The sequence below is a fragment of the Vombatus ursinus genome, unplaced genomic scaffold, assembly GCF_900497805.2.
Source record: "Vombatus ursinus unplaced genomic scaffold, bare-nosed wombat genome assembly UNPS02014814.1, whole genome shotgun sequence".
Taxonomy (NCBI): Eukaryota; Metazoa; Chordata; class Mammalia; order Diprotodontia; family Vombatidae; genus Vombatus; species Vombatus ursinus.
The window spans coordinates 8,182,917-8,195,885 of record NW_020954592.1 but is presented as its reverse complement, the minus strand read 5'-3'; the positions used below and the strand labels follow the sequence as shown (position 1 = coordinate 8,195,885).

Here is a 12,969-nt window from a genome sequence, read left to right as displayed (position 1 = left end):
TAGAGCACTGGTCCTGGAGTCAGGAGGACCTGAGTTCAAATCCGGTCTCAGACCAGACACTTGACACTTACCAGCTGTATGACCCTGGGCAAGTCACTTAACCCCACTGCCTAGCCAAAAAAAAAAAAGGTACTAAGTGTATAAAAGAGGAGATGGGTGTATACAAATAGCTATCAAACAAAAGATAGCACTGTAAGTCTGTAAAAGAGAGCCAGCTATAGTGTCATGAGAGTTCTGAAGAAGGAAACATCATTTGGGATTGGGAGAAATCAAAGAAATATCAAGGAAGAAGTGGCCTCTGAGGCTTGGCAGAGGATGCCATGCCACACACAAGTGTATGGGGGGCTATGCCAGTCAGTACTTCAGGGATCTGTGATTTTGAAGGTGTTGTGAGGATAAAATGAGATGATATTTGTAGCACAGTGCCTGGCACACAGTAGGTTCTATATAAATGTTAATTGTTTTTTGTTGTTGTTATTGTTGTTGATGTGAGTATACTCTCTGCCAATATAGATGTCAACCCCTCCACAGCATAGTAGATGGTTTTCAAGAGTTTCCAGGGTCAAACAGTTCATCCTTCTGTGGCTGATAATAATGAGCCCTCTGAATGTAGCTGGGCTGGGTCTTGGATGATGGCTATGTAGTCTCATACTCAATGCCTCTTTGGGATCTGCCATGGCTTGCTCTCCTAACATGGTCTTCAAGCACTTGGATTCCCCTTAATCCCCTCACTGCTGCATCAAAGGAAGGCTTTAGGAGATGGAGGTGCCAGACAATATACAAAATATATTAAGTATGCATGTGCTTTAAGTACATTGAATACTTATTCTTAATGACATCCCAGTGCTGTATTGTACAGTGCTGTTTCCGGACAGAAGGAGAGAAGATTGCTGATCTCCTATTCATTACTGGTGTGCCTTACCTTGAGTGAGGAATTCAACTTGTGATTTCATTGGTATAAGGAATTACCCAAGAGGAAAGTCCTTCTACCAATGAAGGTCTTTGGCACAAACTCTGCACCTTATGGTCTTAAGAGAGTTGATAGGGGCAGTGAGAGGTTAAGTGTCCTGCCCAGATTCACACAGCTTGTATGTGGCAGAGACAGGACTTGAAACCAGTTCTTCTTTAGTGGGGGATAGGCTTTTCAGCCACTCCATCTCATTGCCTCTAGTAGATATCTAAAACTTATTAAATAACAATAAAAAAGTTTTGTGCATTCCTGAGTTCCCTACATTTGTTAATGGCACTCCACTCTCTAAGTTTCGCAGGCTTGAAATCTGTATGTCATTGTGGACTTCCTCATATCCACTTTCTTCCACATCTAATCAGTTTTCAAGTATTGTTCATTCTACCACTGGGGTATCTTTCGAATTCTGTCAGAATTTGAATTCAGGGTTCCTATTGTGTCTCATCTAGACTATTACATTAGCTTCCTATCTAGTCTCCTGAGCCCTGGTCTTTTTCTCTCTCAATCTCTCATATGTACCGCTGCTGGGGGAATCTTAAAATACAGTTGTGATTAACTTCCTCTCCTGCTCAAAAATCACTAGTGACTCCCTGTGGTTTACTAAATTAAGTCCAAACTCCTAGTCTGGTATTCAGAGCCTGACATGTGAGAGCCTCACCTATTATTCCTATTTTCTACCATGATTTCTTTATAAACAGTCACTGTTTGGCCACAACCAAATTAGACTTCTTGTTTCCTAAAAAGGTCCTGTGTTTTTCTGCTGTTGTACCTTTTGCTCATTTTCCCCTTTGCCTGGGGGGCCCTTCTCTTTTCCCATTTCCTATCTTGTCTACTGAAATCCTATCCATTCTTCAGGGAATCAACTTTATGGAGTTTTCTCCAAGCCTCTGAATAAATGTGCTATCTCTCTCCTCTGAATCCTTATTGAACTTAGCTTATAGCTCTTTTATGGGATTTATTATAGTCTGCCTTGTATTATAGTTACCTGGGTGATTCTCATCCTTCCTAAATTGGACCTTCCTGAGGGCAGGAAATGTGTTTAATATTTCCCTTAGTACTTAGCTCATTCTCTTGCAATTTATTGACACTATAGTCTGACTGAATGAATACAATTCTAGAGGATTGGAAGCTATTTAATTTTACCTGTTTATTAATTTTAACATAACAAGATCTATGTAAGAGTAATGTATATAAACAACTTTGTAAAATCCCTTCCATCTCCCTGCCTCCCCCCTCACCCCAGCTTGTCTTTTTAATTATCAATTTCATTTAATGTGCAGCATGGCATTCTTTGTGGCAGCTGAGTGGTACAATGGATAGAATGTTGGGCCTGAAGTCAGGAAGACTCCTTTTCCTGAGTCCAAATGCAGCCTCAGACACTTACTACCTGTATGACCATGAGCAACTCTGCTTGCCTCAGTTTCCTCATCTGTTAAATGACCTAGAGAAAGAAATAGCAAACCATGCCATCATTGGCAAGAAAACCCCAAATTGGGGAGGAGTAACTTTTTATATTTATGATTATGCTTTTTGAAGTAAATGTTCTTTTGTAAAAGTTAATCCAACTGTTTAGTGGGTAATTGCAACTGGGGTGCAGGGGACCATCCCCTGCAATTGGACAAACAGCGTTGTGGGGGCTGGAGCTGTTTGCAGAAAGCCTGGACATCCCAAACCCCTAGAGAATCCTGGGAGAGGATACATACCTGACCTTCAGACAATGAGGGCCAGGGTAGCAGTATTAGATAAGACACATGACTATAATGTACACTCTTTTTCAAATATTAATGAATTACCTCACTTAATAGTTTACTGTGATATATATATATATATATATATACACACACACACACACACACGTTTTTTATTCCATGGGAATAGGTTGAGTAGCATAATAGCATTTAGAACTAGAAGAGACCTTAGATAATAATAGTGCTTTAAGGTTTTCAAAGTCCTTTACAGATATTGTGTCATTTTATCCTCAGGACAACTGTTATCATTCCCATTTTACAGATGAAGAAGACAGAGGTTATGACTTACCCAGTGTCACACAGTTAATAAGTATCTGAGGCTGGATTTGAACTCAGGTCTTCCTGACTCCAGATCTCACCACCTAGCTGTCTAAAAGCATCTAGTGACCAACCCATTCATTTTTCAGATGAAGAAACTGATGAATTAACTTGCCTATGCTTGCACAGCTTGGATTTGAAAAAAACTAGGACAGGGAGATGCCCATGTCAGGGCCCTTTTCATTGTCCATTTCCATTGTCCTTTCCAGTTTCTAGTCCAGGCACATTGCCTCTGTAGGAGTAGAGTGAAAACTGAAAAGAAAACTTGAGTCTTCAAAAGACCCTTAAATTTGTCAGATGTGAAGATCCACAGAAAATGAATTATGATTCATTGACTGATATGATTTTAAAAACTCACAACATTCATCTAATTGCATATTTATGCTGCAAATTTTGTTGGGAGGACACAGGTTCCCTGGAACAGATGGCTGGATCCATTTCTTTCTTTACCAATAGAATTCAATTACTGTGAGCTCAGCATCACAGATTTAGAGCTAGAAGTGGTTTCAGAAATCCTCCAATCCAGACTCTCTTGTTTTATAGTTGAGGAAATTGAATCCCAGAAGTACCACACTGGGAAAAATTTCAAGAGAAATCGACTAGAAGATGAAATTCACCTGCATTTAGAAGACTATTACCAAACTTAAAGAGAGAAACCTTTTCCCTCAAACATCCATGTTCATTGTTTTCATACCTTTACATTTAAGGCAAAGGTAAAATCTTAAAGATCTGGGTTGTGTACATTTTACCTAAGTCAGGTTGCACACTAAATCAGAAATGAAGGTTATTCAAGGGTTTAGAATCACATATAGACATTTATATTTTGACTGCAAAATGAATTAGAAATAATGGAGAAATTTCATGCCATGGAGTTGTGGTACAGAATATGTTTTCTAAAAGAGAACCAACATAAAACATAAATTTTATGAAAAATCACTAAAGAATCATATGAACCCATAAGATAGGTAAAATTTTTAAAATTAATTGTGCTTGTTCAGATCTGTTCTACTAGTTTCAAGAAATCACTGGTTAAAATGTAAAATTCTAATAGCATATGTATAAACTATATCAAACTGCCTGCCATTTTCAGAAAGGGGGGAGGGAGGGAGAAAAATTTGGAACTCAAAATCTTGTAAAAATGAATGCTAAAAATTTTTTTGATATGTAATTGTGAGAAAAAATAAAATACTATTTAAAGTAAAATGTAAAATTCTACTATATCTGGTCAGTTGTTTCATTAAAAATGAATATGATCCAGTAATTCCAGGGAACAAGCTAAAAAAAAATCAGCAGATGAAAAACGATTGCTAAATACCTATTAATTCCTGGTTTACATGACTGAATGGATGGCGTAAAAAAAAAAGAGATATTCATTACATTAATGAGCCATTTAATCACCCTTCAACATTGTCTTGTTTACTTGCCAAAAACCATTTAAACACTTATTTTATGGGGAATTAGAGGAGGAGAGCAATGTGTACACATATGTAGCCATTTAAAAATAATGGATGGCAACAAATTAAAATCATTAAAAGAAATACTTTATTTCCGTTTGTGAAGCTGAACAAAACTAGACTTCTGCAGTCCATGAAAACCAGCTGACTGCAAGGAAGTTTGATGATTTCTACAACAACATGGTAGTTTTATCTTCAAAAACTGGCCATTTGGTAGACTGCTTCAACAATTAAATTCCACTACAATCAAATAAGGTTTCTAGTTATTGTTGGCACAATACTATCTCTTCAGTTTCTAAAATTAAAGCAGAAACTCTCCATTCATTGATAGAGGTTTTGAATATCTGAAGTGTGGTATGCTATCTCATGCTGTCCTCTACCATTTCAGAGCATGGCCATGGATCCTGCAGGAGACCTAAAGAAATAAAAGGATGTCTTTGTCCTCAAGAACCTTGTATGAATCAGGACAGACCTTTGGTCCTTTACTATATTCATTCAACAAATTTGTCACATACTATGTAGAGCAATATGCTGAGCTCTGGGAGACATCAAAAATTTGGTAAGATCCAGTTTACAATCTAGAAGGGGAAAAGATATCAACATACCACACATCTATTTATGGTCATAGATTTAGAGTTGGAATGGACTTCTGAGGTCATTCAGTCTAAATCAGACTGACCTATTTGCTGTTCCTTACACATAATGTTTCATCACTTATCTCTATACCTTTGGCCAGGCTGTCCCTCCTGTCTGGAATGCCCTTCCTCTTCATCTCTATCTCTGAGAATCCCTATCTTTCTTCAAAATTCAGTTAAAGTGTCATCTCTCACATGAATGAAGTCTTTCTTTGTCCCTCCAGCTACTAGGTCTTTATTCCCTCAACTTATTTTGCATTAACCTTGTATATATTTTGAATTTACTTATATCTGTATATAGGTGCTTTAAAAATGTTTGTTGGTTGAATGTTTGGGAAACAAAAAAGGGTCCATTATGGCCGGAGTATGCAAAATTGAATAATATGAGACAAATACGGCAAGACAGGGTAGTATTAGATTGTGGGTGGCCTAGAGTGAAGGGGAGTAACCACTCCAGACAGAGGCAATAGGGAGAGCAGAACAGTGATCTAGATAAAAAAAATACTAAAGAATGGATTGAAGAAGAAAACTCTATTAGGAAGCTAGCACAATAAATAGTCCAGGTAGGTTTTTTTTTGAGGGTCTCTATTATGATAGTTGAGTAGTAAAATGGCCCGCTATATAGAATGCCAGGCCTGGAGTCACAAAGCCTCATTTGCTTGAGTTCAAATCTGTACTCAGACACTTATCAGCTGTGTGACCCTGGGCAAGTCATTTAACTCTATTTGCTTCAGTTTCTCATCTGTAAAATGAGCTGGAGAATGAAATGTCAAACCACTCTAGTATCGTTGCCATGACCTCAAGGGGGGTCATGAAGAGTTGGACAAGATTGAAATGACTCAATAACAACAAATTAGGATAGAGCTAGTGGGAGTACAGGGAAAAGGATAAATGACAGAGAGGTCATGAAGGTATAATCAATAGGACTTGGTAACTGAAATTCCTCCCTTCCTTCAAGGCCTGACCCCTGGGCTATTTTATCTATGAAATTTTCCCAAATCTCTTCCTAACCCCATTTGAAATAATCTTTCCTTCCTCACATTCCCCCCAGTCCTTTGTCTAGGTATCCCTTTTGTACTTACCACATTCTTCTTTGAATCATGGTTATTTGTGCACATATCTTGTCCCCTTGTTAAATGATAACCTTGTTGAAGGTAACATTGGTGTTAATTAATTTCATTCATAGCATCTAGCATAGTGCCTTGTATACAACAGACACTTAAAAAACATTTTCAATTGAATTCAATTCTTAGTGATTTCAAGATGCTCTCAGAACATTTTTTCCCAAAAAAAGGTTTGAATTTAAAGAAGAGACCAACCTAAAATTAGGAAATCAACATAGATTTGGGACCATGATTACAAATTGTAAAGTGAGTAGCCAAATCGAATGTCTCTGAAAAAAATAAAGGAAACTTTGATATGATACAGCAATCCAAGAAATACTCTAGGTATTTTAAATGTTTGAATCTTCTCTATGTTATTTTGTATCCACAAATATGGTTTATGTTAATAGAGATTATACATAACATAGGCCTCCAAGATCAGCCATTCCACTGAAACTAGTTTTTGAAATAAAACCATTGCCAGACTTTTCTGTGATACAAGTGGGTCTTTCTTGAACTTACTTAACTCTCTCCTAGGACCACTAAATTCTGGAATTTTAGATACATTCCTATAAATGATTAGTCTTAAAAAAAGATAAATGTTAGGTTATGTGCTACAAAAACACACATCAAAATGGCCTACTTTAATAATGCTTAAAGTCTGAAGCTATCCCCCCAAAGCTAGGCTTGGGTAAATATCTGGCTACATCAGAAGTCTGACAAAGATTAGTTCTCAAGAATACCATTAAGGAGATCTGGTGAAATAAAGCCAGGACCTTTATCTTAGCTCCGGATTTCTCTTAGCTCTCACTTTGATATCAATTCCAATTGAAAAGAATTAATCTTAATTGAAAGGAAATAGAAATTTAGAGCAAGTTATATGTTAGTAATGCAATTAATTACTCTCACCAGAGGTTCTTAACCTGGGGTCCATAAATTTTAAAAATATTTTGATAACAATGTTTCAATAAAACTGGTTTCTTTTGTAATCCTACATATTATGTTTAATACATTAAAATATTATTTTGAAGTGTCCATAGGTTTTATCAGAGTGCCAAAGGGGACCATTATACAAAAAAGGTGAAAAATTCCTACTCAAAACAATACATCTATGGAAGAGAATAGTTAGCAAGATGCTGTTATAGTATGTCTGAGGTCAGAAGACTCCATCCTTTTTGAATGTTCAGGGCAGAATTATAACTAGGAAATTCTGCTCCTGGGGCAAATTCATTTGAGTGGAGGAGGAACTCACCTATGTGATCTCTCCTCAGTCAGTGAGTTCTCTCATATCACAGTAACTTAGCTGACCTGGGTGTCTTCCACAGAAAAGCGTGGCTCAAATCCTCAGGCCTGGTATTAGCCTTGTGCAGTTAGGGTAGCATCAGGAGGGGGAGGAGGGGCAGCCTGACCCTTAAGCAGTCTAGTTTATGCACTTGTGTTTTGGCTAAAACCCCTCCAGTCTTCCACCTTTCCCCAATCCTGGGGAGGAAAAAGGACAAACACCAGGCTGGGGAAAGCAGGCCCTAGGAAAGTGGTAAGTGAGGGCAACTTGATCTTGGAACCATGCGAGGATAAAGTAGGGTAGCCGTGAAGTCACACTGCATAACAGAGCACTGTGATATGCAGGAATGATAGGTTGTAGGACTGGCACAGAAAGGGAAGGAGCAAACCCACGGCATCCAGATTTTAGTGCCCTGAGGCAAAACCCTAGTTGCTTCTCCCTAGCTGCAGCTCTGCTTCAGGGGTTTCACATCTTAAGGGATCTGCAGGTTCCAATACTGGGACAGCAGAGAACAGCTCAAGGGTCAAGTATTAATGTCATATTTGGTTGTTTAGGGTCAAGTTAATACACAATACATAATCTTATAATGGTTAATGTATAATCTTATACAGGAGTTCTTCACCTTTTTTTGTATCATGGTCTCCTTTGGCCCTCTGATGAAGCCTATGGACACCTCAGAATAATATTTTTTTTAATGTATTAAACAAACTTATAACTCAAAAGATCACCTAATTTACAGTGAAAGGTTTCATGGAAATAACATACTCATACTCAATATCATCTCCATGTAGCAGAAGAAGTTTGCAATATAATGTGTGAAACCTCTAGAAATAATCAGCATACTAACTCTCAGCAAAGACAGCCTTGCCTTCTATGTCAATGTGTTTTCCATAACTTCAGGTCTGGAGTTTATAAAATCTGGTCCCTTGTGCAGTTCCTGAAAAGTCAGTGACCAGGGCTTGACAGCACTAAGCATGTTGGAACATGGATGCTTCCACTTGCTGATACTAAACATACCAGCTCATGAACTTGATACTAAGCAAATAAACCCACTTTACATCTTTGAAAACTGTAGCTTGCAGAATTTGACATGGGTTCTCCATATTAATATTCTCTAGTTGATCTGGGGATTGTATGGCTTTTAACTTAATTTAGTGGTACTTTGAAAGTGAAACCCTGGAACTCTGTTTGCCTGGTACCAAATAACTATTAATTCTCTTCAAAAATAGCATTTATCATCCCTCTTACCTTGGAGTAATACATATACAAAATTTTTTTCTTTGAAGATTAAATGAAAACTATGTAATTTTTTTTATCATAGAAGAACATGGAAATCTGTAGTCAAATATTCTAACAGCATAGTTTGCCTTTTATTTATGAGGCAGCTAAGTGGTACAGGGGCTAGGGTGCTGAATCTAGAGTCAGGAAGACCTGAGTTCAAATTCTGCCTTAAACACTTACTAGGTGTATGACCCTGGCAAGTCATTTAACCTTTGGTTGCCTTAGTTTCTTCAACTGTAAAATGGGGATTAAAAAGTACCTGTCTCCTATGGTTGTTGTGAGGATCAAATGAAATAATATGTGTAAAACACAGTAGGTGATTATAAATGCTGGTTTCCTTATTTCTTAAAAGAACATCTACTTATTGTTAAATGAATAGATGGATCATATGAATGTATGAAAGAGGACCCTTGAGGTCTTTTAGTCCAGCTCCCTCATTTTTTTTAAGGTCCTAAATGGCTAAGTGACTTCTCTAATATCACAAGGCTAAGAAGTGTCATGTAGTAAGATTTGGATCCAAGTTTCTCCTTTTCCACTTTCCCACCATCAAGTTCAATGTTCTTTCTATGAATTCATGAATTTCTATTTGAACTTAAGAATCTCTGGATTACTATAGTGGAATCGAATGAAAAAAAACAAACAAACAAAAAAAACAAAAACCTGATGGCCTGCAGGCCAAGTATGCAACCTCCAGGGTACCTTTAAAAAACTTATCTAAGGACAGGGCTTTAAGGAGAATCCATGTCAAATTCTGCAAGATGCAGTTCTGATTTCAAGTCCAGTCCTCTTCATAGTGCATTGGGAACTAATGTGGTAGAGAAGAAAAAGTTGATTCTGGATTCAGAGGTCTTGGGTTCAAATCTTGACTTTGATACCCTGCCAGGAATGTCTTTATTTGTGAACCAGATGGCTTCTGAGGACCTTCCTAATTTTAGGTTTATGGTCTCCCTTGAGAGGCCTTCTAGGATTAGAGTCACCTGTGGTCATTAAGCCAACCTACCCAATTTTGAATCCTGGGTCAGTGGCTTCACATTAATTCTGGCAATTATGTTGAACAGAAGTGTGTGTGTGTGTGTGTGTGTGTGTGTGTGTGTGTGTGTTTGTGTGTTTGGTCAGGGATATCAAAGGAGCACCAAAGATATAGATACCAAGTTGTCTGCTTATTTTTTCAAAACTCCTAGAAGGCCACCAACGTGGTGTCTCCGTTTCTCCCCTCCCTCCCCCCAAACCAGATGCTGACAACTAGTCAATGCTTAGCTCAGTTGTGTAAAGAACGAAACAGCACCAATTGAACACACACTAGTATTCAGAGTTATAGATAGTAGACAGATCTCCCTGAATACGGCCAAGAGGGTCACATTCCTCATGTGAGGAGCATCCTTTTGAAAACGAAGGAACTGGAGAATGATTGGAATGAGTTTGAAGGGAGGAAGAGACACCACATGACCCCGGGAAGAAATGACAATGGACATTCATTCGGGGACCCTCCCAGTCTGGCCACTTCCAAAGACGCACGAAAGAAAAAAAAATGGTAGTGAAGGGGAGGGAAACAAAAGAACCGAATAAGGAATTCAGATCGCTGAAGCCAATTTCTGGGCAGACACACACTCACCTGGCTGCTGTGTTAACAAAAGCACCTGCAACAAAGGAGAGCAGGAAAGACAGCGCTGGGCACCAGGATGCCCGCATCTTGGAGACACAGTGGAGGACGGGCTGAGACACCCGGCCAGGAGGCGGGGAAGGGTGGTCAGGGAAGCCCACGCGGTCCCTTCTTTCTTCTTCTCCACGTCCAAATCGCGATGCTCTGCACAGGGGCCACTGGGGCAGCGGCACCAGCGCGTGTCTGCTCCTCCAGAGCCGGCGCCGCACAACAGAGCTGGCTAGATTGTACCGCCCTAGAGGTCCAGCAGCTGGAGCCCCTCCCCAGGCTGGGAAGAGGGAGTCGGAGCCTGGGGCCTGGGGCGCTGGGGCGCTGTCCGGGACTCCAGCCGAGGTGGAGCGAGGACAGCAGAAACCAGGGAGAGAACCCCACAGTCTGCAGCCTCCAGCCCTCTCCAGGCTCGGGTGGAATAGGAAAGCAGGGCGGGAGGGAGTAAGAGAGGGGGGCGGGCTACAAACTTTGGGCTGGGATCCGCCTCTCGCAGATAATCGATCATCTCTCTCTAGAAGGTGCTCTTCCTTTTTTGCTGCCTACCTCGCAGTCTTGGCCAATTCAATTCAATGAGTTCAGTTCAACTTATTTTAACCAACACAGTGAATACACAAGGGCAACCTTGTTTCCAGTGGTGTGCTAAGTGCGCAACACTAAGAATGCGCATATGAACATATAGCACAAAATTATCTCTGTCCTGAAACGTTTGTGTTTTAGTTGGGGAAAGAGGCCATTCGCTCAGGAAACTACTAGATCTATTAACCACTTTTCAATTTACACAAAGCTTTCACTCTTTTCGAAGGGCTTCCATTGCATCTTTCAGAATTTACAAGTAGAAACAAGCAGATGACTCTCCAAGAGAGCAATGGATTAAGTGTATAAATGGCAGACTAGCCTCACGCAGAAGAGATGAGGAAATGAACCTTTGGTCTTTATAAAGGCAGGGAACTATGGATATGTAACATCCCATAAGCTGTATTCTCTATGAATGTGTTGGTTGATTGTACCAAAATGCCTTTTCCCCCCACTTCTCTCCCCACCCCCCCCCAGCTTGTTATAAGGGTAATAAGTTAGCACTTTACATACATTATGCCATTTGATCTTCACAACAGCCTTGTGAGGGGTAGGTACTATTGTTATCTCCATTTCACCATGAGGAAACTAAGGCTAAGAGAGGTCAAATGATTTAGTCAGAGTCAGGCAGCTAGTAAGTGTGTGAAACAGAACTCCATCCTGGGATCTCCTGACCCCAAGCCCAGCATTCTACACACTGTGCCATCTAGCTGCCTCTGATAGAGTAAGGGAGAGGGTTGTTAACAGTTCACTTGTTTCAACTGTGTCTGACTTTTCCTGACCACCCTTTGGGGTTTCTTGCAATGATACTGAAATGGTTTGCTGTTTCCTTCTCCAACTCATTTTACAGGTGAGGAAACCAAGGCAAACAGGGTTATTTGCCCAGGGTCACATGGCTAGTAAGTGTCTGAGGCAGGATTTGAACTCAAGTCTTCCTGACTCCAGGCCTAACATTCTATCCACTGCACCACCTAGCTGCCCAGGGAGGGGGGGAAAGGTAAACATTTGGAAATGAAGCTAAATTAAAAATTAACAAATACAATTTAAAAAACAAATGGAATAGATAAGTGCCATAAGTATTCAGGGAACCAGCTTGAACGGTTATACTTGATTCTACTTTCTGTGCACAAGTTTTCAAAATAAATGTATGATGATATTGGTTTTTTTTTAAATTTTTTTTCTTGGTGAGGCAATTGGGGTTAAGCGACTTGCCCAGAGTCACACAGAGAGTGAATGTTTTGTGTCTGAGGTCAGATTTGAACTCAGGTCTTCTTGATCCAGGGCTGGTGCTCTATCCACTGCCCCACCTAGTTGCCTCTGATGATATTGTTGATGATGAAGACTATGAAGATTCTGAGAGGGTGGGGCGTATGTATCTCTTTTCTAAGGCATCCTGGTCTGGCAGACACAGAGACCAATGTTCTATTCCTGCTTGTACCACTGAGCTCTTTGCTGGGTGAATCTCCTCCTTTCTCTTCCCTGTACCTCACTTGCTTTGGATTCAAGATGGATCTGATTATGAAGATTTTAAGGCTACTCACTGGACTGACTCTTTTCTGAATTATGAGATAACATATACAAAAGACTTTAAACTCTTGAAGCTCAAAGTGTAGCATACTATTGGCATGCACACTGAAGACATTTACATTTATTTTCCAGCTTATCTTAAATTAGAACCACTCCAGCAATTAGAAGGAGTGCTCTCTGAGTTCAAGGGATTTGAAAATGAAGAGACTTGATCAGTTTCTCTTATGAAATTGAATTGCTTCACTTGGCAACAAACATCTCTTCAAATGAATATGAAGTAATCCTATATTGGCACTGGGGGGAGAAAAGGAAACTCATGCACAAGAACCATGTTTCCAAAGGAAATTTAACAAAGGAGATTTTTTGTGGTTTCTGGAGACAGCAATGCTGCAGGCCTCCAAATCTGAGCCCAGATTGACTTGACCATGTA

The 12,969-nt window shown here is 39.6% G+C and overlaps 1 protein-coding gene across 1 annotated transcript in view; it reads right to left on the bottom strand.

The window, feature by feature from the left end:
* Positions 1–10,809, bottom strand: part of EGFL6 (EGF like domain multiple 6) — a 66,163-nt gene extending 55,354 nt beyond the window's left edge. Inside the window, exon 1 of the mRNA XM_027835433.1 lies at positions 10,401–10,809. Within this exon, the coding sequence (XP_027691234.1) occupies positions 10,401–10,477 (77 nt within the window). The 5' untranslated portion in view covers positions 10,478–10,809. The remainder of the gene's footprint in view (positions 1–10,400) is intronic.
* Between the last annotated feature and the right edge of the window lie 2,160 nt (positions 10,810–12,969).